The sequence below is a fragment of the Pleurodeles waltl genome, chromosome 1_1 (genome assembly GCF_031143425.1).
Source record: "Pleurodeles waltl isolate 20211129_DDA chromosome 1_1, aPleWal1.hap1.20221129, whole genome shotgun sequence".
Lineage (NCBI taxonomy): Eukaryota > Metazoa > Chordata > Amphibia > Caudata > Salamandridae > Pleurodeles > Pleurodeles waltl.
Genome location: NC_090436.1, coordinates 918,884,735 through 918,911,509, shown reverse-complemented (window position 1 = coordinate 918,911,509; position 26,775 = coordinate 918,884,735). Strand labels below are relative to the sequence as shown.

At 42.8% G+C, this 26,775-nt stretch overlaps 1 protein-coding gene across 19 annotated transcripts in view; it reads left to right on the top strand.

Moving 5' to 3' along the window:
- Positions 1–26,775, top strand: part of PTPRD (protein tyrosine phosphatase receptor type D) — a 3,982,777-nt gene that overhangs the window by 3,499,868 nt on the left and 456,134 nt on the right. For 10 of the 19 annotated variants that reach the window (XM_069230134.1, XM_069230149.1, XM_069230147.1 and 7 more), the window contains one exon: positions 16,500–16,645. In XM_069230134.1, coding sequence (XP_069086235.1) covers positions 16,500–16,645 — 146 coding nt within the window. Of the gene's footprint in view, positions 1–16,499; positions 16,649–26,775 lie in introns of all 19 variants that reach the window. The other 9 variants (XM_069230131.1, XM_069230144.1, XM_069230140.1 and 6 more) reach the window with 1 other exon arrangement.

The window sequence follows — 26,775 nt, the reverse complement described above, 5'->3', positions numbered from 1 at the left end:
GCCAATGTGCCAATTACAGCTAGCAGGACTTACAATAAACTGCCTCAATCAAGCCAGGATCTATGGGGAAAAAATATGCACATTATAAAGGTTTGTAAACCACCAATTGATACAAAAACCTGCTTCCTCTAGCAACGTATTCTCTCCCTATTTTAGGTGCCCCTCCTTAAAAAACCGAGCTTCAACCCCACATGGTTCCAAGGAGGCTATAAAATCTGTAGCTGCTGATTTGAAATACATAAACAATCGAATCTTGCTTATGTTTGAATTAGAAAGTCCGCTGCCCATTTTGTCTTTCCAGTTTGTGCTCTATTGAATCAGGCTTTGAGCTTTGGGTTTTATGAGCACTTGTAATTGTATAAAGGCACTAGCAGTAGAGAGAATTCAAATTAAATATAAATCGAAATAATTACAAATGAAGAGTGGGAGGAATATGGCTGACCATACTTCAGCAGTAGAATTTTCAGAGTTCTGTGAAGGAAGGATCACAGACTGGTAAAAACTATTTTCACGAGTGGTCCCCACTTTTGCCAAGACAGAGAAATCAATGAATCACCTTAAACCTAACAGTGAGGTTCTTCACGTGGTCTCAGGATGCAGGGGTGTTCATTGTTCACACCTAGAGTTAACTGTACTGAAGGGTCCGTGACTCAGTGAGGAATAAATGGTGTTTTCTGATTGAACCCTAAAAATCCCCAAGGAATCATGAGGTAACTTTGTGGAACTTCAAAATTGCTGATGGGCTGGTAACCTAGCAACAAGCCACATTTCGAATTATGGGCCACTCATAATGCGCGCCTATGTGGCAAAAAAATGACATGCACATGTCTATTCAACTCCTGTTATGTGCCTCGTTCTGAAACGTCAATGGAAGGCTACGTGTACTATTTTAAAAAACTATCAAGTGATATTCAGACAGTAAAAATATAAATGTATGAATAGCTACTACGCAGACAGGCCAGAGGCTAAAACCAGAGCATTGCTAGTAGGTGCTGATAGACAAAATGCACGTTACTTATAGCATGCGTTCGTCGAAAATGTATGACTGCCCAGAAAGGAATTTCAGAAATGGAGTCTAAGATTGTGTCTAGAGTGATTTGTGGCCGCGCACAGGCCTGCTGTAACTTGATGTTGCTAAACCCCGTACTCTGTCAAGGCTTTGCACCGACCCTCTGTGATTCACTGTGAGATGGAGCTGCGTTTATGGCAGGGTTTACAGCCGCCGAGACACCTGTCACGCGGGCTTGTTTATTTTGTGATAAGGTTGCATTCTTGAGTGTTAAATTGGAAATTCTCTTAGAGCAGTTGTGCAAGTGTCGGCCTGTGTCTTTTACGGTTGTTAAAAAAAGCCCCTGTAACCTAAGCGCGTTCTGTAAATTAGGAGCTGGCATGGTGTTTTAGTGGGAAAAGCACACAAACGCGCTCCATAGTCACATTATTTATAAAGACTGCACAGGACGTCTCTAAGTAAACTATGTAATCTGGACAACTCTGCTATTAGTGAATTCCAGAAAAGAAGTAGATCTGAATAATTCAAGTGGTATATCAATCCGAGAATGCAATCTCTGCAGAAGAGAGTAATCCACCGGTTCTCTAAGTGAATCTTACATATGTGACACTCATGTGAACACTTAGGCCCTCATTTGACAGACAATATTTTGGAGTGAAGGGGAAATACCAGTACTGCGGAGTTTGTTTTTTCACAAAGATTTCCGCAGCTTGGAAAACAAGGCAGTACTTTATGCTCTCCCCTGTTCCCATCTGCAAAACTCAGTTGCATTTCATGACACCATCATCAGTACAGTCCTATAGAGTGTAAAAGGCCATTTATTAGGACAGGATTGCAAAAACTTCAAACATCTGAACAACATTAACCTTCAGCTTGCAGTTTGTCAATTTTGCACCATCCCTTTGTATTCCCGCCTTTCACTTCTGTTACCCACTTTTACCTCATTTCACCCAGTTTCTACCTTCCAGTCACCAATTGTTCATGCTCTCCTTCGATACCCATCATCATTCGAGCATCCCATACACTGTCATCCTTCTCCTGTGCTTATCCCCCCCCCCCAGAGGGGTGGGCAGACCCATGTTTGACTCTTTACCCCCCGCAGCTAATGCCACCTAGTGAAACTCCAGAGGGCATTTCAATGCCCCACCAGTGAACCCGCTGCAACACTACATCCTTTGATCATTCTCTGTGTACCAAACTTTCTTGCCCCACAGTTCTTCCAGCATGTCCTGCAATTTCATGATGTAATATGCATTGCCAATTTCCGACAAATGAACACCATCATCAATAAATAGTAGTTCTTCTTCCTTAATAATCCCCTCATGTGCCCACACCTTGATGTCATGAGCCCAGAAAAACACCCTCATTGCCTGGTTCAATTTTCTTCGAGCTCTGTAAATTGCCCCATACTTTATTGCCACCCTCCATTATCTACAGGGAAAATTCAGTCCATACTAAGCGAGTATTTTCTGCCATAGTAATGAAAGGTCCCGATGCATGTGTTGCAGAAGGGTGAGCCCCGATAAGCGCACCAGATAATTTTCTCGCAGGTGAATAACCATAACATCAAGACAGCCCCAATTCGGGATCACAGATGTTAAGAAAGGCAGCAAGTTCCCCCGTCTCATCCCACTCTTTCCCCATCACTGCACTACACGATGACTGCCAGGCAATACAAGGGAGCATCAATAAATCTGCTTCTTTGCATATTTCGCTGCCCAATGGATAAAGGAGTTCTCCACCAGCTACGTGACCACCTTGGAGCACACAGCCTGTGGAAAGAGATAGAAGTCTGTAGCTCACTCGATTGCCCTGACACCGCCACCCTAAGAAGCCCTCCCATCAAAACCCTTGTGGCTCGGTTCATTTGAGCACATATCTTTCACAGCACCTTGATCTCCACCTGCCAATCTGCCGAATCTGTGCCCAGTCCCAACCCAAACGAGCAGCCACAGCTGCTGCCCCAATCCTGAAAGAGTGAGTCCCAAAGTTATCAGCCTTCTGCCCAATCTTCCTCAATGCTATCCTCAAGTCGGCCAATAACTGGAAAGCAGTAAGCTTCTCCCTATTAGCGTGACAAAAAATTGCCTAATTCGTAGCCAAAACCCTTTTGACAAAACTGTCCCCCTCACACACTAGCCATGCCCCTAACCCCTTTTCATCAGCCATACCTACTTTCATTTCCCCATCCGGTCAGCCTTGGATCTCCTTAACCAAATGCCCAATTTATCACCTTCCAGTCTTTTCTCCCCATGCCGCACATCAACAGCATTGCCCACACCCAACAATTCAGATACTCTAAACAGCTGAAAGAACGTCGATATCATTAAAGCCTGAAAAGCGCCACCTCGTAATCATCCTTTCAACAGACAGGCAGGACATGCAACAGCTCTAAGAGCTCTAAGAACAACTCAAAAGTAATAGCTTCTCTCAACACCTTGTCCTGCCCTGACCTTTCCCTCCTCCACCCTTTCAACATCCTATCTAGGATGTCTTCCCTTGCTGGATCAAAACCTAAAAACAACTTAACATAATACGATAAACCAGCTAACTTACCCTCTATCATTGCAGGTGACAAACCTTTATGAATCAAAAACAGAACAAGATGCATCACTCTCGCCTTTAATACTCCCTGATCTTGACTCCACCGTTCCACCCTGATCCCTTCAAAAGACTGAAACTCCGACCAAGCCAGACGGTAGCTCCTTAGAGTGGACTCAGCTAAGGACTTCTCAACCAGTCTAACGACTGGCATGCCCACACTACCAAATCTCTGCTGGAACAGCTGTCTTGTGTTCATTTATACCAGGCTGCGGAACCGCTGCCAGTGTGAATGAGACAGCAAATCCATTGTTGAATTGTTGACCCCTGAGATGTGTGTTGCCTGAAAAACTACATTCATTCTGAGACAGATAAGCATGAAACAACAAAGCAACTGCAGTAACCTAAGGTCCCTGACTTTTTGCCTGTTCACCAGTTCAACTACTGACATGTTATCAACATGAAACATTGCTGTCCGATTAGCCAGCTCATCCCCCCAGACTGCAAGCACCAACAGCAGTGGAAAAACTCCAAGAAAGCTATTCTTTACCCCGCTCCACCCATTGTTTGGACCACACTTTTACACACCACTTGCAAAACCAAAACAAACCAAAGCCGGAAACCCCTGCAGCATCTGAGAAAATCTGCACCTGCCACACTGTGCCCTCTTCACGGAAAACCATGAAAACCCACCTGAAATTTGCAAGGAAAGCCTCCCATACTCTCATGTCCTCCATCATGCCCATGGAAATGTGGATCCTGTGGTGTGGCAATGATGCACCTGACATGGCTAGGCCCATGCTCCTGCAGAAAGTCCTTCCTCTGCACCACTGTGCATGCAAAATTAAGAAAGCCTAGTAGTTGCTGCACCACTCTCAACCCCACCTTGTTCAAGACCAGCCTTTCTCGTAGAAAAACCTTAATCTCCTCAACGTTCGCTGCGGGCAGTCTCTCTATAAGGGCCACAGTGTCCAACTCGATACCCAAAAATGTCAGCACCCTGCTAGGGCCCTCTATCTTATCAGTAGCCAAAGAAACACCCAGGCCCTCTGCCAATGTCTCAAAACGCCTCAACACCCTACCACATGCACCAGACCCTTCCTTGCCCACAAACAGACCCATCTTGTCCAGATAATGAGACCCAGTCCCCTCACCTCCACAATGTGTAGGAGACAGCACAACCCATGGGAAGGACCCTATCTACATACATGGCCTCATCCATTTGCAGGCCCAATAAAGAAAAATCAGCTGGGTGAATGGGCAGCAACCTAAATGCTAATACCCTACCACACCTCCAAATCAAACAAATAGCATCATTCACCGAAGCATAAACTACCTGTCTGTCCTCTTCTTGTGACCCCCCCTTGTTTGTCTTTGCCCTCCATGTCCCCTTCTCCTTACTTGCCCACTGCCTCAGCCTCTGTCCCTGTGTCCACCTTATTTGCCCTGGCCTCCTGACCTTGTCCTGGCATCTCCCCAGTGATGGGCCTCACCCGCAGACCACCACTGCCCCTTTCCTTTCAGCCCTTTCTCCGGCTCCTGTCACACCTTCGGCCCTTTCCTCAATCATCTTTTTGTTTTCTTGCCATGACTCCTTTATCCACACTGGATGTCTGTAAAATATCAACTGAAGAGGGTGATTCACCACTGCTGTGCCCCGTAGCCTGTTCTGCCACATTGCTCACATCTGCATCATGCATCTCCCCTTTTATTCCCACTCATCACTGTCAAGTTCAGCCACATCATCTTCCTCCCAGTCAGTTATCATCTTTGCATTCTCATCATCCAACTCATCATGTTGTGTCTCACTACCGAACCCACACATGGCACCCACCATCTGGTGCGCGTGAACTCTCCTTCATTGTAGAGAAGGCCACCACTGGCCCCCCTAATTCTTCAGACTAACATCCAAGGGCCGTCTTGCGCCCTGCTGTCAATCTCACCTATTGGCTTTGACACTCCTTTCACCACTTGGCTGAAACTGCCACATGTATTTCTTGCACTGCCAGCCCTGCAGGCTGCATTGGCCTCCTGCTCATCTGATCCACTCTTCTGTGGTATCCAGAGCCAACAGCCCCCTGCTCCCGCTTGTCCCACTGTGTCCCACCCGCCCATGGGCGCTCTGCACTATTCTTCCTCTTCATTTGCCCTACACGGCCCGAGGCGCTGTCCCTTTCCTTAAAAAGCCTCTCCCTAAAGTTCTCTGTTTCTGCCACCAATCTACCCTGCTCCCGTATTCTGGCCTCAATATCCACTGTAAACCAATCAGGGTCCACAACCCTTATAACCTCTGCCCCTTTATTGCCCAGACCTAAAAACTGTAACCGATCTCCCTTCTTGCCAAGGATCCTCTGGCCCTTTCAGAATGCTCTGTGTGACCTCTGTGTGACCTCTGTCCGCCATCCCCATGCCAGGTTCTGTCTGTAGGCCTATCACTATTGGCCTTTCTTTTACCACATGAGGTCTGGCTGGCTTCCCAGTTCCCTGGCTGCCCCAGCTGACAAATCCAGGGGCTGGCCAGCCTCCTCTCTGTCCACGTGTCTTTACCCTTCCTCCTCCTCACTCACAGCCTTAGACTCATTCTCCCTGTCAGGCTCCCCCCTTTCCCAGCCCCAGCCACCTCCTGGCCACCTGTGCCTTCATCTAGACCCCTCCTGCTACTTTGCCCCCTCCCCAGGGCCTTTTTTCAGGGCCAGTGGTGTGGACGCGCTGCGTTCCCACCCCCTTTCGCTGACCTCCTAATGGCTTGTTTTCCTCTTGGTGACCGGCATGTGGCTACCGCTACTGCTACGCCCCTGCCCTTGAAGGGCACATCAGCCCCACCCAGGCCTGGTCTAATACACCAGGCCAGAGGAGATCCTCCCTACCTGCCTCACCCAGAACGCAGAGCGCGGCATGCACCACCTCTGCTTGCATGCTTCCCTCTTTTGCAGGGCTGTGCTGCTGGTTTCTTGTGCTGCCAAAAACCTACAGTGCAAGACATGTCACGCCAAGGAAGATGATGAAACTTCCCCACATTCACCATTTACACCTCCCACCCTAAGACCCACCCCTGCCTCCCCTCACCTATCCTAGCCCAGTGACTCTTTTCGCATCACAAAGAATCCCGTGGAGAGATTAGGCTGCATCTCTTGCTCTCCACAGGGTCCTACATTCCCCCAGCACAAATGTCACCAGGCTTTACTTGGACAAAAAATATGCTGGAAATATGGTAGGTCAGTTTTAATCTTGATTTCAGCACAAACTCCTGTGGGCACCCTCAACGAAATTACCAGCCCAGTAACAATGAAGACTAGCCTCTGTGTGTTACTTGCATGGGACGAAGCACCCATCCCTTGTCTACTGAATAAGATCATACTGTTTCACTTTTGCATTGGCTAACCACCATTAACTTTGATGCTCCTGGGCACAACAATACCAATGACCTGGTGTTGCCTTTTAATCAAGAATTACACTAGTAGAGGCATTGCACATTATATTTCCTGTTATGCGTGCTACAGAGAACTGATTGACATTTTATTGCTAATCAAAATCCTCTGACTTCTGGGAAAATTCTACATCTGGCAGAAAACCCAAGGGTGGAATTTACTTGAGTATCTGGAAGGGTTGTATGATTACATTTTTATAGTTCGCTCCTTAGAGATATATCTAGCTGCCATTGCTGGAGGAAAAATCCCACCAGTGAATTCTTCCTCCCTGGACAAATTAAATTCTAAATTGGACTCTAGGTCTGAGAGCAGAAAAGGAAATAATGTTCTGATAAATAACAATTAAAATATGTTAACCTTAAAGTTATGACCAAGATATGTTTGTTTCCTATGGGCTCCTCAACAACAGAAAAGTGTCCTTATGGCTACTTCGTTCTGGTTAGGACTCAATAAATGGTTTTGAGCTAGAGACTTCCTGTGAATGAAACATTAACTCAACTTGTATCGTTTGTTTAACCACCATAAAGAGATCTGTTCTTTACCAGGGCCTCCAACATATTGTGGCATGGATCAGGAAAACGTGAGGTACCCCACTTTTGCGTTTTTGCTGCACTTTGGTGTACCTTTATTTTATCGGAATTCATTAGCTATTTGTACTTTTTTAAATTCTCATTTATTTTCAAATCGTGCCTGATTCTGGCAGCCGATATCTGCATTGTCTCTAATCCAAACAGCTAGAGTAGCACCTTCAAGTAGTCCTGGCCTTTTGAAAATGGTTTGCAAAATTCAGTACATTTTTCCTGCAATAGTTTGTGAACATTTTGGGGAAGTACATTTTATCATGAAATGTGTTTTGCCGGTATTTCTTATGGTTTTTGTACATCAAGTCGTCCTTTGTTCTAAGTGTCAAGAGATACTAGCATGGGACTGGTACGAGCACAAAATACCTTTCAGTGAGACATTTTGTGTATGATCCACTTTCTTGCAAGGGAAATACACATGTAAAATTGCATAATGCAAAAGAAATTGCAAGGGATTTCGTGAACTGCAAAATCTGAGAAGTTCACAAATTTCTTCTACAAAATTTTTATTTCACCGGTCTGCTTTTTAGATAAAAGCCCCTTGCACAGAAGAGATTACCACAGGCTTTTGTAAAGTTCAGGCTGCTCATAAATTCCCTTTTCGTTACATTTCTGGGGTAACCTCACAATACTCAAATACTAGTCAACTGCAATCATTCATAAGAACCAAATGTTATTTTCTGCAATTTGTTAACTTTTCTTCTTTCATTCTGTCTTTATTTTTTAGTCACAGCTGCATCTTTGTTGTTGGGTGGGATTGTTGTGGCTATGACTAGAGCTGCCGATTGTGTGACTGGGAAACCAAGTTCGAGTCTCAGTGCCGAATCCTGTGATTCTTGTCAAATCATGTAATCTCCCTGTGCCTAAAATCCAAAAATGAACGTGTCTTTGTGAAATGTGACTAGTGCTCATGGAAAACGCTCAAATACATTCTAGCCCAGCTTGCACTAGATAAAACCGTAAAAGTTTGGAGATTAGAAGAGGTTTGATACCCACTGCGTCCCATCGGTCTTGCACAGATTGATTGCTGTTCTGTTGGACGTGCACATCCTCTTGTGAGCAACTCTTAAGGTCTGCACTGCCTGTTGAGCGGTGTGGTTAGCAATCAATGTCGTACGGCTTCCATTCATGACTCCCGGTGCCCTGGAAGTTCCCACGTTGATGTGAAACTCTGCTCAGTGAAGTGTGCCAGAGTTTTTTTGTTGGAGTGCGTGCAACACGTTGTCAGGAGAGGTTATTAATTGTTGCCGGTTTCTTCTCGCCAGTGCCCTGACGTGAATGATTGGATCTGTTTCTGTTGTGTTTGTGCTTGCCACCATAAAGCCAAACAGCTGACGGCAGAAAGAGGAGAATGCAAGGAGGCGCTAGGCTGAACAGGGGAGGCTCTGTGTGCCAGAGTGCATGACGATCATTCAGTTGTAGGGTCTTGATTACTTGAAGAACTATAGTTGCGAGTTCTGCTCAGAGCATTCGGATGTATGTATGGAAATATCACCAAATCCGTTATTGATTTATTTCCAGCAGGATAGATTAGAAATAGTGTTTTTACCATCGAGAGTTATGAAAATCAAGTCTTCTCTTCCTTGTCTTTGGTAAAGGATTGTATTTTTTTTAGAGGTTTTTGAGATCACTCGCTAAAATTATATACATAATAAATTCAAACCTTTGTGAAATTTAACTCCTTGAGTGCCCTGAGTCACTATTTCTGTGGGAGGAGGGCGGGCCAATGCCACTTTGCATTGCAGCCACGCATATAGACATCTTGTTCTGAAAGATCAGCTGATCCCTGCAGGTGAGACATTTTGTTATTGGGGATAAGTTTACTACATGTGATTAGACAGATTTAGTCTGCCTTCAACAGGTTTTTTTAATAGGAGAGGAGAAGGAAGACTGTGAGTGAATGCTGGGGATTCATTCTTCAATGATGCACCAACCGTTTTCATGGCTCTATAGTCTATTTCGGAGCAAGGGAGGGATGGGTGGTTACCATCTGCTTTGTAAGGCGTTGTACTATCAGCCAAGCCCTTCAAAATAATTTAAAGATTCAAGGAAATGAAGCGTGAATGTAGGAACTGAACCAGACAATGCACACTGGGGAGAAGGGTGAGCAGTACAGACCACTGACATCAGGATTGTGTGAAAAAGGCTGCTTAATTGAAACAGGTGCACATCACATACTCATCATATTCACTTTACAAAACTACAAACCCCAGCATAAAAAAATTGTTCACCTATGTTAAGTACCCCACCCCTAACTGTCCCCCCCACAACAAATCAATTCTGTAAGTCTCTAATTCCGCCAGTGCAAAGATTATGCAACTGAGACATTTGAAGTCCCCTCCAGTTTTACTGCAACTATTAACTTGTAACTAACTTAATTTCCTAATGAACCTTTAAATTCCTGGCTTGTCCAGGCGTGAGTTTGACTACCCATTCCCTTTCAGCCTGGATTGCCACTGTCAACAACAATAATCTTTGATAAGCCATGCTAACTTCTCAGCCAACCACCACCCAGAAGAAGACATTTACACAACTTTTTCTGCACCCTCCGTGGCCCGCTAGTGAATTTTCAAATTCTTACCCAGCACCTACATGCCCAAATATGACAAGTGGACGCCATCCCCAGGAAAACTCAGCATCATCATACTGTAAATCTGAATGCTCAACCCTCCCAATACTCCTTCCAATACCTCGGTCCCTGCAGAAAACTTACATCTCCTTGTTAAGCTTCCTCTGGCCCTGTCTGTTGCTGCTGGCCTGTGGGCCCCATGCCAAACCCTCCTGGGAATAAACTCCAGATGACATGGCCCCTTTCTGCAGGGTCACCCCCAAACCTTTTGCCTTCCTCCTCACCTTTTGGCTGAATTTGTTTTTGTTGGCGTTACGACTCTGGGCACTTTCCCATTGGTAACCAGTGCTAAAGTGCATGTGCTCACTCCCCAGAAACATGATAACATTGGTGTATCCACAATTGGTATATTTAATATACTCGTAAGTCCTTAGTAAAGGGCACTGTAAGTGTCCAGTGCCTGCATATTAAATGCTACTAGTGAGCCTTCAGCACTGATTGTGCCACCTACTTAAGTAGCCATTTAAAAAATGTCTCAGGAATACCACTGCAGAGCCTCTATATGCAGTTTTACTGCCATGTCGACTTGGCATTTAAAACCCCTTGCTAAGCCTTACACTCCCCTTTCATTATATATAAGATACCCCTACAGTAGACCCTAGGAAGCCCATAGGGCAGGGTGCTGTGTAAGTAAAAGGCAGGACATATACTTTTTAGTTTTACTTTTCCTGTAGTGAAAAACTCTCAAATTAATTTTTCACAACTGTGAGGCCCACCCCACTCATAGGATTGCATTGGGGATTCCTCAATATGTTTATTAAGTGTAATTCCTGATTAGAAAGAGATAGAGCTGTCATGTTTAGTACTATGGAATTGTAATGATACATCCTCTTTAATGATAACACCAAATTTATCACTATAACAAAGAAAGTTGGCATTTTTCAGCTCTTATCTCTGTGTGCTTGTTGCCTGTCTCCAGTACATTTACAGGGGTGGGGGACAGCTGGGCCTTGTGCATTAGACAACCACAGACAATGCGAGCTTAGATGTGACTTGCAGGTGCCTTAATTGACCATTAACTGGCTTGTTGGGGGTGGACCTTAGCACTGCCTCACTTACACCTGAATAGGCTTGTACTGTCCACCCACATAAGGGCTTAACAACCCTTCATTGGCACTCCAATCAGCTTGAAGCCAGAACAGGTGAGGCAGGACATCTATGCACTTCAAATGCATGCCTCTAGAAGCTTCTCCCACCTTCCAGATCCAGGGCTTCAAAGTATAAATACTGGACCTCAGTCACTACGACTTCAGTACACTTCTGGACCTGTGGATACTCTGCCAGGAAGAAGGACTGCTGTGCTGCTGAAAGGATTGCTACTCTGCTGAACTCCTACTTTGCTGGATTCTTGCTTTGCTGTGCTGACCTGTGCCTGCTGCCCTCTTGCCTTGAGTGGGAAGGGATGGACCTGCATCTCTACAACCCAGACCCCAGAGTGACTCCAAGGGCCAGCTCACTGGCCTCACGTTTTCTGAAGTCTCATGAGCACAGGTTAATTTAGGGAGTGTAATTGATTTACCCTGACTAGGACTGTGGTTCCTACTTGGACAGGGTGCATACCTCTGCCAATCAAAGACCCAATTTCTAACACACTGTGACCACTGCAGCTGAATTTCTCTTCAATTCTTTTTCATCGATTTAATCAGGGCCAGACCTTTTTCCAAAATCAGGTCATTCTCCACTAGATGTAACAATAAAATATCAGGGTATTGTCCCCCCCTACCATCCTGTTCAAACAGAATAAAAGTTCCATTCAGCACATGCCACCTTTACCATGCCAGATCACATGATACACTTTGCAGTTGATGCCCAGATTTGCACTGTGACGACTTTGTCTCACCCGCCCTTCCAACCACTTAACAAATCAAGGCCCCACGATCCACAATGTCAGGTCTGCGGCCTCGGGCCAGGAACCAAACCTGAAAAACACAAATAGCTGACAACAAGCAATACTTTAGCAATCACCCTTCCCCTCTAACACAGTGCTGAAAGCAGTCCGAAGACCATTTCCTCATGCCCATAATATTTTCCCTATGCTAAATGAGTGTGTACCATACCCATTTAGGTCCAGCCCTAGTTGTATTAGCGCTTTGCACAAAACAGCTAACAGCTGAAATGCTGTTACTGGCCTGCCATCCCTGTGCTGGAAGAACATACCATTCCCCAGCGTACTCTGAACCTAAAGAGATGACCCCCAGCTTACCCGGTGTTATAAATGGGGTCTCTAGTTGGCAGTGGCTTGCACCCTGTCCAAATAGTGACCCTCACTCTAGTCAGGGTAAAGAGGTCACACAGCTAAGACAACCCCTGTTCACCCCCTTGGTAGCTTGGCTCAATCAGTTAGGCTTATCTCAGAGGCAATGTGTTAAAATCTTTGTGCGTGCACACACACACACCACAAACACACACACACGCACACACACACACACACACACACACACACACACACACACACACAGAGTAACACAGTGAAAACACCACAACAATACTCCACACCAGTTTAGAAAAACAACCAATATGTATCTAAGTAAAACAAGACCAAAACATCAACAATCCAACATACACAAGTACAGATACAATTTTTCAGAGATTAAGTTTAGTATAGCGATTAGAAACACAATAGCTGGAACTGGAGCTATCAATACGGCTTTACAGTGTCACTTCCAACAGTCTGGTGCCACCCCCGAGGGAGTGTGGCCAACCATGGAGTCGTGTAAACCCCTGTTACAGTAACATAGGAAGTGAGGCGTCGGTTCCTTCTTACGGTTGCAGAGAAGGTGATGCAGCGAGGCATCTGCTCCTTATGACAAAGTGGAAGTGATGAATCCAGCAGGTCAATATGTGACGCGTCAGCATTGCGGTGTCGCGATCACACCACAGGACCACAGGTGTTGCAGTGGAGTCAGAGTCAAGTGCCACAGATGATGTTGACACAGCACTCTGGAGTCACACTGTGGCGGGACTTTGGAGGTGCTGCAGTGGCATTGACCTATGTTGTAGGTTGTGGTTGTTGCGCTCAGCGTGGCCTACGGCTCTAGTGCAGGCAACAGCATGGAATTGGAGAGCTGCACTGGTTCTGAAGTCATTCAGGACGTTGATGCACAAGTTTCTTCCTTGTTGCGCCAGAAGGCACTCCCATGGGCCCAAGAACTGGATTTGGCACCACTTGGCAATTCAGGACACTCAGTAAGAGATCCCAGGCACTGGCAGATAAAGTCTTTCATGTCCCTGAGACGTCTTAACAGGAAGCAAGCTCAGTCCAAGCCCTTGGAGAACCTTTGCAAGCAGGAAGTAGAAAGCCAAGTCCTTTCACTCCCAGAACAGATACAACAAGCAGCAGGCCAGCACAACAAAGCAACTGGCAGAGTGGTAATCCCTCCGACAGCAGACAGCATCCAGCTCTTTTTCCTGGCAGAAGTTCCTCAGTCCAGAAGGAATGTAATGATGTGGTGTTAGAGGTCCAGCACTTATACCCATTTCTCTCTTTGAAGTATGCAATCTTCAAAGAGAATGTCTTTGTAGTGCACAAGACCCTGCATTTCCGTGCCCTGGCCCATACACACTGCAAGGGTTTCGGGACTGCTTTGTGTGAGGACAGGCAGATCCCTATGCAGGTGCAAGTGTCAGCTTCTCCCACCACTCTAGCTCAGGAAAATCCATCAGCCTAGTGATAAGACATCAGGATATGCAGGGTATACCTCAGCTCCCTTTGTGTGTCTGTTTAGAGTGAATGCATAGGCAGCCCAACTGTCATCCTGACCCAGATGTGTATTCAGCAGACAGGCAGAGGCACAGAATGGTTAAGCAAGAACATGCCCTCTTTCTTAAAGTGGCACCTTTAAACTCACAGTTGAAAGAACAACTTCACCAAAAGATGTATTTTACAATTGTGAGTTCAAAGACCCCAAACTCCATATGTCTTTCTGCTCCCAATGTGAAATCACACTTAAAAGATATTTCAAGGCAATCCTCATGTTACCCTATGGTAGAGATAGGCTTTGCAGTAGAGAAAACTAAGTTTAGCAGTATTTCACTACCAGGACATGTAAAGCACAGCAGTACATGCCCTACCTTTTAAATACACTGTACCCTGCCTATGGAGATGCTTTGGAACTACGTTAGGGGTGACTTACATGTAGTAAAAGTTAATTTTTGGGCCTTGCAAGTGTGTGCTAAGTGGACAATTGCCCAGGGCCCCCACCATTAAAGCAGTCCCGTGCAAAAGTGGTCTTCTTCTATCTCACCCATGTCTAAGTCTGTCTCTCAACCTTTACCCTCTCCACTGTGGTATGTTGAGGATTTTTAGACCCCTGGGAAAGACATATTTTTCATATGTTTTATGTGATCCCATTTTGAAACTTTAATATGTTCTTTAATATTTTAGACATTGTGTGGACTTCAGTTAGCACTCAATGGGTAATAAAACTCAACACTGTTCCAAACTGGGTAACTGCAAAATATGTCTTGCCTGTAGCCCCATAAATCCTTAGGATTACACTGGCCTGTGAACAGAGGTCCAATTAAAGCTTTTATTGTAATGTGTTATGAACTCCCAGTTACACTCAACAGGCATAAACTTTTGAACAGCCTTGTGTGAGGGTTAAAGGGGAAGGGACAACTTAATGATTTGAGCCAGTGCTTGAGGGGCATACAGTGTTTCAGGAGCCCTATATACTCTACAGACTTTGAACATTTTATATTGGGCCATTTGGAGTGATTGCTTTAATGTGTAAAACTGGGCATTTCACTCATTGTAAAGTAACGCAGAAAGGACTCACAAAAATCTGTTTTGTAAGATATGTGTTGCCCGTGCTCTGCTGAAAGCAAGAAAACTTTAGGTAAAGAAAGCAGGAGGCAATTTGGACCAATTACTCGTCTTGAAGGCTGGCAGAGGAGCACTGTCTTAGATCCCATTGTGAAATGTATTTTGACTTTGTTGATTTTGTACAATGCTTTAAGCCAAACACGTACAACACTAAATGGAAACACTACTAAAATAGTGTATAGTCCACAGTTAAAAAGGCTAATTTTGTAACCCTGATAACAACTCCACTTGGCCCCCCCAAAGGCATGGGAAACTGCATAAGCACATACGTGTTGAGAAGGGACACAATGAACAAAGAAGCATGGAAAATTACAAACTGACAAACTTAAGTATACAAAAAGGAGAACAACCTATTTCTGTGAAGGAAAGCCTGGGGTTCAAATACATGATACTGGAATGCAGAGAGCATATCATTAGAATTTGACCTAAATAAGGTCAGGTGGTTTAAATACAGGCTACTATATTATAGTCATTGGGAGAAAATGGAAACAGTACATTATTATTTTAATGTAGCTCTCTGTAGTATTTATTTGTTTATCATTTGGTAGCACTGTCAATGTTAAGTGGTATTATTATCTACATTTCTAAAGGTTCTTAGCATGAAGAGTTGCGATACAGTTAAAGACTGCGGTCTAAGACCTTCACACAGCACTAAAAGGCTTTCCCACCTGATATCCAACCTCATCTAATCTTTAAAAAGGCATGAACAAATTCATAAGTAAAAGTAGTTCCTAGAGCTATGGAATAGCCCTGAGCATTATGTATCATAAAATGAAAATGCCAGAGCCCTGTGATCCACATTCTCCTGTTGTTCCACCAGCCAATTCCTGGCATTTTGTGTAGCTCCTCACCTTGGCTCTCTGAGTCGAATGTGGCCTAGGGTGTGCCGGCATAGAAGCAACCATGGAGCACCACAAATATTAGACACTGCTGTTAACCTGTGGTATGAATGCGGGCCCAGGGCCTGCTTCCCTGGCTTGAACCAAAGTAATCTGTTATTCATTTTGTAGCAATAACATTTCTGACAGAAAAATGAGATAGCTGAGGTTTTCCGAGCATCAGTTAACATGACAGTTGAAGAAAGTATATTACTTGTCAGATTCAATTGATCAATGTGAACCTTTCAGGATCATTCTTCTTGTGTTGCTAAGATCACTAAATTAGCTCTGAATGTATTTCCTATAGTGTACACTGGTCATATCCTCATGTCTTGAGACTGAATAGTATTAACAGGGAGGAAGTGCTCATTTTCACTTACATGGTATTTATTTTACTATGCAAGTAATTAGTAAGAGGAATTTCTAGTTCCTTTTCATAGCTTTCCCTCCTGCTTTGTTCTAGAACGATAAATTCAACTTTGTAATCCTAATGGGGTATAAAGTAACACTTTGGCTGAAATAGTGATTCATACATTGTATTTGAAATTCGATTAATGTCATTGTTTGTCCCCATTACTGTTCTTATTTGCTATTCTTTCTTATTTCAGCACCACCAAAATTTACAAGAACTCCTGACGATCAAACGGGAGTGTCAGGGGGAGTTGCATCCTTTATTTGCCAAGCCACAGGAGACCCAAGACCCAAAATAGTCTGGAACAAGAAGGGCAAGAAAGTCAGCAACCAGAGATTTGAGGTATTAGGTCCATTGTTCTGTTCCTCCGAAAATATACTTTTTTATATAGTTACTTATGCTTGTTTATGAGTGTATTTGTGTTTGAAAATCCCTTTGTTTATTCAAATTGTCTATTTTTCTCCTTTGGTTTAATTGACCTAATGAGACATGTGACTTAAGATGCATGGAAGGGGGGTGCAATGGGTGTTGCTGTGGGCGTGCCACAGCAACACCCATTGCATTTTGAAGCTGCCCCAGATTTATGGGTTTTTCATAAACCTGAGGCAGCGCCAGAATCTAACACCACCCCAGGGGTGGCATTAGCAGGGTGCAACAAGGAGAAATGCTTTTATTTCTCCTTGTTTTTTGCTCTTTCTATGTGTGCTGCATTTTGCAGCACACATGAAAAGAGCAAATTGCCATTTAAGATTGTTTTTGTGTAGGAAGGTGTCATTTCCTGCACAAAAACAATCTCACCCTCAACCCAGCCATCCTTGCATCATGGCGCAAGGCTGGCTGTGTTGGCACTGGGCTGAAAATTTAGCGCCAGTGCAGGGGACAACGCAGGGGTGCACCATATTCAATTAAATATGGTGCATCCCTGCGTTGTGAAAATGACGGAGAGCGGCACTGCCAATTTTGGCGCAGCGTCGTTCTCTGTCATTTTCTGTTCAATATGGGCCTTAATGTTAAAGGAACCTGCGTTCATATGATATTTACCCTGTCTAACTTGCACCATGTATGGATGATTTTGCACCAGCATTATACAGATGCACTCAGTGGCTCGCTCATGGCACTGTAGGCATTAGCCACAATAACCTATGGCAAATATCCCAAAGATTTGGAAAGCCAGTCCAAATGTATATGTTTTTTTCTCAGTTTTTCCTCCCCCTTAGGGTCTAGGCAGTAGAGATCATCATATTGTGGGGTTTAACCCGTGACACCATAAGACCATGCTAAAGAATGTCTTTGCTAACAGGCCGGAGTGAATATTTAGCTACTTTCACAACGGTAGGCAAATTTGTGGAAATTTAACTTCTCAAAGATTGTTTCGCTACACTGCTTCTTTTGGACTTCCCTAATCTCTGAAATCTTGGGGAAGTGATTGGGCAAATTTGTCAGAGGCCTTTAGGTCATAATGTCTGTCTGCCAAGCATGTTGAAGGATTAAAAACCTCTACCGAACCTGCAAGATTTTGGTTGTTACCACAAAAAACAAAATCACAGGTTTTATTTCTGAATGTGGACATGAGCCATTAAGGTTCATGATATAAAGTAGAACAGTTTTGAGAAGACAGCCACTGTGAAGCTCCTCATGTTTTTTTACTCTCCATAGTTTTTCTGTGTGAGAGGCTGTCTCCTTATTACACATCACCTCATGGAGATCATTGCCAATCATCATTGCAGAACTCAGACAGTTAGGAGAGACACTGAGGGCCTGATTTAGAATTTGGGGAGGGGATTACTCCGTCACAAACGTGACAGATATGCCGTCCACCGTATTATGATCCCATTATATCCTATGATGATCATAATACGTGGACGGGCTATCCGTCACGTTTGTGATGGAGTAGTCCATCTGTCAAGTTCTAAATCAGGCCCAACTAATGAATGAGGAGAAATTGTCTATTTTGTCATTTTTCCCCAATGCGTGATGTAATCAAGGGGGAGGGGATGAATGTAGGGATAGTCAGTACTGTATAACACATGTGCTCCTCTAGAGGGGTCACAAAGACTGAGGTAGGAGCGAAGGAGGGTTTTGATCTCTGGAAGCAATTTAGGACTGGCGCAGTATTCTGAGACCAGAATTACTTCTTGTTTCTATTCTCAATTTTTTTTTCCAAGTGTGAATAAAAGGAGAACATTCATGTATTTTACTGTTATAGTTTATTGTGTATGGGGAACTTATTTATAAAAAAAGTGATTTCTGATCAGCAAATGCATGAGATGAAATATGACGCCATATAATGTGCTTATTAACCACGTTATGAATAATTCACAACACTTTTTTCTGCATTTCCATGCACCTCATATTTTATATTTCTACCTTGCTTTTCATATGTTACACTTCTTTCCATAACAGATTGTATATCTACGGAAGAAACCATGTAAAATGTAGAAATCGTTTGTAAATCAAGAAAAATAAAGCCACTGCTATTGTATTGTGCAATTTAAAATTCATGTTTTCTTCTGAAGGTCAACTATTTATTGCTTTAGAAATCTTTATGTGACTCGATCTTGAAAACATGTCAATGAAGTTTTAACCATCAATTTAGAATGTAGAATTAATAGATTCTGTTAATGTTCAATCAATGTTCGAAATGAGAGAACAGTTCAATATTATCAATGTGGTCAAAGCATAAGCTTAGACAGAGTTAGTGTACAGCTTGGAAACTTGTCCCTTTCTGTTGTCACCTTGGTAACGTTAATTTAAAAAAAAATATATTTTGCAATTACAAAACTATAACCTTCAGATTCCTGTTGACCTGGAGAGCTCTCTGATAATTTACACATTACAATTGGTAACTTCAACTTGCAGGACTTTGGAATTTCAGAATTGTTAATAAAATATAATTCTAACAAAACGCCACCGCCCATCCCAAAGCGTTGCTAGGGCAAGCATCCTAGTAAAACCATGTGTTTTTGATGGTTTACATTAGTTTTTTTTCAGATCAAATCTAGGTGCTGAGGATTTAATCTGATACCTTCTTGAATACCACTCATTTGAGTTCCTATCTCCAAAGCCTGTATTACACAACCTAAAAAGTACCACACAAATGGGGTGTTTTATCCAATGTGGGGCTTATATGCTCCATTCTGACAACCTATCAATGCAAACAATAAATAGATGACGGAACCAGCATTTTCTTTCCATTAGAGGAAGCCGCTTTAGGTGCTCACAGCATTGCTGATTCTTGAGCCTATGCCGCACTGTCCTTATTAAAAAAAAAGTTGAGCCTTATAAGTAAACAAGATGCCTTGCGGCAATCCGTATCCACCATGTTCAACTGGGGGTCAACACGTTGCTGTGCTCTAGTAGCAAATGTGTACTGTAGCTTACTAGCACCGTGCTAACTGTAATTTCTCTGATTAAGATTTTTACCTCAGAGTGTGCCTGTAAAATGGGTACAAACTACTCTGCTGTCACCTTTAGAATGAAGCAGGGCCCAACCAAGAACATAGCAAAACCTGCCTGGTGGGTGGCTCATTTCGAAGAAGAGGTATTAACTTCTAGGCCGAGGAACAAAAATCGCCTGTTCTTAATCCTACCAAATAGTTGTATGGACAGCAGTATCTGGAATGAAGTATGCAATGTATTTTCGATTAATTTTCCTCAAGTGAGTATCCTACAGAACAGCTATACTTTATCATGCGTATATGAAATATGTGATTCTATTCCCATTATAGCAATTTCCCCAAAAGCCTTGAAGGCTATAATTTAGTCAAATACAAGTACTGCTTGTACATTTCTTCCTTTAACTTGTGACACAGTAAGTCACCACTCTCTGAATACTTTAGAGCCACATTAACAGAACCTTCTGTAAGCTCAATTATATTAAACTGTTATAGTCAAAACGGTAAACTGAATATAGTAAGGCATGGAAAATAAAATCGACATTTAATTAAGAGGGGCAGAAATTACACCCCAGTTGGTTCAAATTGCAATTTTTGTTGTTCTAGTCACTGTATGGCACAGAATTGGCTTCTATTAGATTCAAGTGTTAAATCTCCAGATCCATAGGCATCATATTATTTAACTTAGAAGAGCTAGCCTGTCTCACTTGGAACATATATAAGTCATGGTCGGGTTCATCCCCTTCCTCAACTGATGTGATATCATCTCTGTACAGTGGGTGTCGCCCTAGTAGGACAATAAGGATTATGGTCACTGATTGTTAGACAAAAGAAACATTATATTACTTCACTGCCTTGGAGCACATGGAAATGTTTGTATTCACTGCTACATACCTTCATTATTTACATGTTCCCAAATTCCAATCTATATTTAGCGAATTGTTGAACGAGCCTTTGTAACAATCTAGACATCCACTCAAAGTTGAATCTGCAAAGCCAACGAACTATTGCAATTTCTCTTTGCTGTGGTGTTGGAAGAAAAACGTGTCTAATCATTTCATAATAAATCTTGAAAAAAGTGGTCCAGTTCGTGCATCTTTTCTGATGCCTATTATAGATGAGTCTGGCAGGTTTAACTTCTATCAGTTAAGAATAACATTGCTTGGATACCAAGTACATTATCACCACGGTGGTCACTCTACATTTACTATGTATGTAAGTGAGAAGAGACTAGAAAACTCTACTTCAGTAATTAAGAAAGTCTTTAATGGTAACCTCAAATGAGGGTGAAAATATATTTAGGCAGAAAATTCACTTCTGTCATGTTAAATCAAGAGAGGGACTTAGAACAATTTTGCTGCTTTTTTGTTCGAGAAATGTTTCTTTTGTGTCCTGACATATGAATAAAATCAACGAGTAGGCAGAGGATATTGGTTTATTTAATTGAATTACATTTTTCATAGAAAACGTTTTTGAACAAAAAGATTGTTTAGGAAACGCTATACCATGTTTCTTTGTACGAAACATTGCACAAGACTAGAATCCTAGTTACATATGCATACATATAGGCAACGATTTAAAGTATTCAAACCGTACTATTCTGACGCATCTCTAAGGTAGACTACTGAATGGCAACCAGTAATTTCAACAGAAAAGGACTTCAGGGATTGGAAATAGTGTTTCGATCTAACAGCCATCTTGAAAAAGAAAGTGTGAAGATGGACATGATCGGCCGACTACACCTCATTTCTGAGAAGAGGAACCATAAACAACAATTGTAACCTTAAGTCCATAATGAGCACATACTTCCAGTAACAGGTATTGTGTATTCTTTGTGGAGAGTAGGAAGGACTCAGCGTGGAGTCATTTTACTAAGCACTGTCCATGTCTTTCAATATAGGGTGAGTAAACCAGAGGCCATAGCACGTATAAAATATGCACACGATCCCGTTGTTCTACAAAATAAGTTGTATTGACACATTTCAATATATTGTGAAGGTCACATAAGAAGGCAGGATCCTCCCAGATTCTCATAACAGAAGTCATATTCTGACATAACCCTGCAGTGTCAGTGCATCTATGGACATCCTGTGCAAGTCAGTTTTGGTGCACCACTAGCTTCCTTATAAGCTGCTTCTTCTTTTTATCAAGCAGTGATGGGCCAGGTATGGAAGGTGTTTGTTCTCTGCACATCTTAATTCCTAATCTGCTATACAGTTGGCCAGCCAGGTATTTTGTGTGTGCACCAGCCAGAAGGGAGAGGCCATGTCCTGCATATGCATGAAGAGGTTGGATATGGAGGCAGTCACATTTAAATTAATAATTTCCAACTGTAAATGTGGGAAATGCATGGGTGAAGACTTCAGAGACCGTTGTTATTGTGTGTTCATTGAAAGTGAGAATATGACTTAAATACTCAGTACTCCAGTTATGGTGCCCATTCCTACTCACATGCCACATCCCTTCAAGGGTTTGTTTCATATTTTTACCTCAGTCAAAATACACTTCCCCTTGTTGTGTACAAATATTGATCCTACCACGGTTGGTGGGTCTCCTTGTCTCCAACTAGACATAATTGTTGGTGAAAAGAGTCCTTTGTTACCCAAATCAAACTATTTCCCAGACTGTTTACACTAACAGTGGGATCTCTGGTGACAATAAAGTTAGTACAGCACATTTGCTAAGAGACGATACAATTTACAAGAAGAAAAACTTTCTAGACTCATGCCAGGTTCTAGAAAGCACTGCTACAATAGCTAAACACAGAAATGTGCAATGAACTTGCGTTGTGACCTCTGTATTATTGTGATGATTGGCTGGAATCTCAAGGATTATTCCATATGAAAGCCATTACTAATGTTTTTGCTGTGAAAATAATATTATGTCTCTATTCTGTATTATTGCTTGCACAGCTTCTTTTCTACTGGACTGGTCGTTTCAAGTGTTCTCAGCAATAGCTGTGTCTGAGCAACATCCTCCTACTTCAGGAATCCCTCAAGACTCTTCTCTTAGTCTGGTACTATTTAACATCGATGTACGCCCATGCTGTTTTCATATGCAGATGACCCTCAAATCATCTTTTCATTGTCATTGGTACAGGGACACAACTCAGAGACATTGAACTCCAGATTAAGACTGATTGCAGAGTGAATGGACAGGCACTCTCTTAAGCTTAATGGACGGAAGACATAGGTCCTTCTATTAGTTAAGAACCTCTCCCTGTGGGGACCCCAAAACTGGCTGGAAGGTTTGGGTCCTCTTCTGGTGCCTGTACGTAAGGCAAACAATCTGGGAATCATTGTGGACGATAAACTGTCCATGAGGCCACAGGTGACAAAATTAGTGGCTTCGTGCTGTGCCACTTTAAAATGGCTTTGAAATTTTTTGGGCAGCTACCAATGTGTGCCCAGAGGACAGTGATTTAGATACAGGTAATTTCTAGGCTGGATTACAGGAATGGCCTATATTTTGGTGCAGATAAAGCTTCTATTAAGCGACTGCACATGTTCCAGATTTCAGCAACAAGGAAGCTGTTTGGGCTGCCTAAAAAACACCTTTTCATCAGGTCTTATATGGGAACAAAAATGGTTACCTATAGAGAAGAGAATCCAATTCAAGACTCTGTGCTATGTGCACAAAGCTAGAACAGGTAAGAGCCCAAAGTAAATACAAAAATTGATAAAAGCATATCAACCTCCTCAGATGTCATGGTTCACTGAACAATCGCCATGTTCGGTTCCTTTAGTGAAACGTACACACATGGATGGCTTATCCTTTGCATTCAAGGCCCAAAACTATGGAAAGGGCTCCCAGATTCCCTCAGAAACTGTTCATCATTAACGATATATCGTAAGACATGGTTGTTTTAAGATAGACAGAAAAGAAAATACCCATTTTGTTGCAGCGCAGGGAAACCCCACCAAGCACTTTGCAAATCGCGAAAATAATAATAATAATACAAATAATAAGCTCCCACTGGCAAGCCCTTATGATCCCACTCTCTATTTCTTGATCATGTCCCTTTATCCAGACTGCTCCATGTCAACTGAGAGAATGATCCACATTCCTTGATACTGCATATGTGCACACACGTGTTGAATGCTGCGTTTTCCTATTCATTAGTCAGGTCATGGACAACCTCTCAGTGAGTTATGTATCTGTGATCATAATAACTGCAACACTAGTTGCAAGCACTACTTGATGTTTAATACAGATTGACTGTGTCTTTTAAAACATGTAATGCAAGTAGAACTCAGGAAACAAGGCTCTCATACTTTGCTTATCTGTAGCAATTTTCTTGTGCTGGATTTATTCACAGCATTTTTCAACTCATAGCATTGGGCATGAATTTTCTTCTCCTGCTTAATTAGTGTAGTTTTGATGACATTTCTTTGTCAGTGGTGAAAAATATTAAGATTGTCATCCAAGGTTCTTCTCACGAGAAGTGATGTCATGGCATGACTATCCATGGAGAAATGGTAACATGGTGAGAGCCTATGCTAATGGTAAGTAAACCTCTTTAAAGAACCTATATTAAAGTTATTTGATTAACACACCTTGTATGAGCTGCAAGCAATATCCAACTTACTGTTCCACAACCGTTTGTTTGTAGGCTTATCGATCTGAGTCTCAGAGCCAAAGAAGACGTTCCACGTGTTTACATAAATGACTGGTTACCATTCCCAAGACTGTTTCGTAACTACACAAATATAACATTGGGCAACTGTTATATATCCAAATGTACGCATGTATGTTTATGCAACAACCATGAGCAAAGGTATTCACAATTAATGACACTGTCATGAAACAGTGTTGTAAGGAATCTAACCACTATGATTTTGGAAAGAGATAGGAAAATAATAAAGGCTCACTGGCACAGTAATATTCGGTGATGGAAGGATCTGCCAGTTTCATTTGTGAACAATCAAATCAAAGTAATATTAATAACGCTGCTATTACCTGTCAGAGACATAGTGGTGCATATAGAACACCTGCAACTTATGAGGTACTACTCTCACATCATATGTTATATACTGACACTTGACTGATCAATCAATACGTTGATCCACAATAAACTGCTTAACTGATATATCAATTACACAAAGTAGAAGTCATCCTTCCTTGAACATTTCTTGCATTCATCTCACTTCTTTAATTAAACTAGCTGGGTGTCAACGCAGTACTCAGTGTGCCTACTTAAGCCTAGTGTTGTGAACAGTGCTAGAGCCAAATTCATGCACGAGAAACCATTACAGGAAGATAAAAGAAGAGTGAACGAAAGAATGAATGAATGAATGAAGAAACAGAAAGAAAGCAAACATACAACAAATCTTGCACACAAAGATTATTTTAAATCAATTTTTAATTATGATGATTAAATGATCTAAGTGGGGAAAGCATCCTGGCTCAATTATGACCAGACCACTTACACCACAATAACCAGCCAGTTCTGACATGTCACTCTCATCACTGATTTCGTGAAGTATGTTAACAAACAAGGAAGGGTATGCTTTTTCCAAATATATGTGTAAGGTCACTGAATTAGAGTTTGCCGAAGAGGGTACTCTGCCGCAACTGCGATGGAGTACTCTCTCTGGCAATCTCGCAGTTCACCAGCCCAATTTAGAGGTGGACAAACCGACAATATGTTGATGACGGAGCCTACTGTGACCCAGGACACTTCAGTAGCACAGCCACTCCTATACCCTCAATTTAGAGTGGGTGGTCAGATGGCGTTTTTACTGTCCATCTGTGCAAGGTGAAGCAAGATTTTATCTGCATGCGTGGGACAGTAAAAATAAAGAACTTAACCCCACACCATGGGAGAAAACCTCTGTGTCATGGGGGGTCATTCATTTTTTTTGTGGTCTAGGGGCCCAACTCACAAAGGTAAACCTAGATTAAAAGTCTAAGGGGCACATTTATACTCTGTTTGCGCCCGATTTGCGTCCTTTTTTTATGCAAATCTGGCACAAACTTAACTCCATATTTATATTTTGGCGCTAGACATGTCTAGCACCACAATATTGGAGTTCAAGTCATTTTTTGCCAGCGGAAAACTACCTTGCGTCAATGAGATGCAAGGAAGGCATTCCTGGGTAAAAAATTACTCAAAGGCCCTAGCGCCTTATTTATCCTCCCATGCAAAAATCACGCACGGGAGGAGGAGGGCCTTAAATAATGGTGCTAAGCCTCCTTAGCACCATTATTTAACGCCTGGGTCAGGGTAGGCATTAGGGGACCTGTGGGTCTTTTCCATGGGCAGAGACCATGGAAACAGCCCACAGGTGCACTTTCCTGCCCCCAGAGACACACCCACCCACATGCACGCACCCACACCTGGAGGACACCTAAGGATGGGGGACCCATCCCAGGTATGTCCAGGTCACCTAACTTGGGCCCCCCTACATAGCACTGTGCACAGTGGCCATGCCCAAGGGACATAAGTCCCCTGGGCATGGCCATTGGGCTGGGGGGCGTGGCTCCTGTCTTTTCTAAGACAGGAGTCATGTTCATGGGGGTTGTGCGTCAAAAAAATGATGCTAGTCTGGTTAGAGTAATTTTTTTTACTCTAACCTTACTATCTCCATTCTTTCCTGCACAACCTCCAGTCTTCCCTACGCATCCCCTACCCAGTTAGCATCATGTATTTTGATGCTAACCAGGCCTTAGCGCCAGCTTGCGCCATACCTTAAATATGGCACCTGGCTGGCGTCCGGGAATAGTGCTACCCAGCGCTATATTTTTTGACGTAAACCTGCGCTAACGCAGGTTTGCATCAAGAGGTATAAATATGGGCCAAAGTTTAGACCAAAAGTCTAAGTTTAGACCCACATTCTAACTTTACTCTTAGTAAAGTTGAACGTTTGGTCTAAGTTTAGACTTTTGGTCTAAACTAAGACCAAACGTTTAACCTTATTAGGAGTAAATTTAGACTTTTGGTCTAAACTCAGACTTTTGGTCTAAGCTTACCTTTGTGAATCAGGCCCATTTTTGGTCCATCCTCAACCAGAAACCAGATTCAAAAGCAATTGTGAAAAATAAGATATGTGAAAAATAAGATACTATACGTCTTTT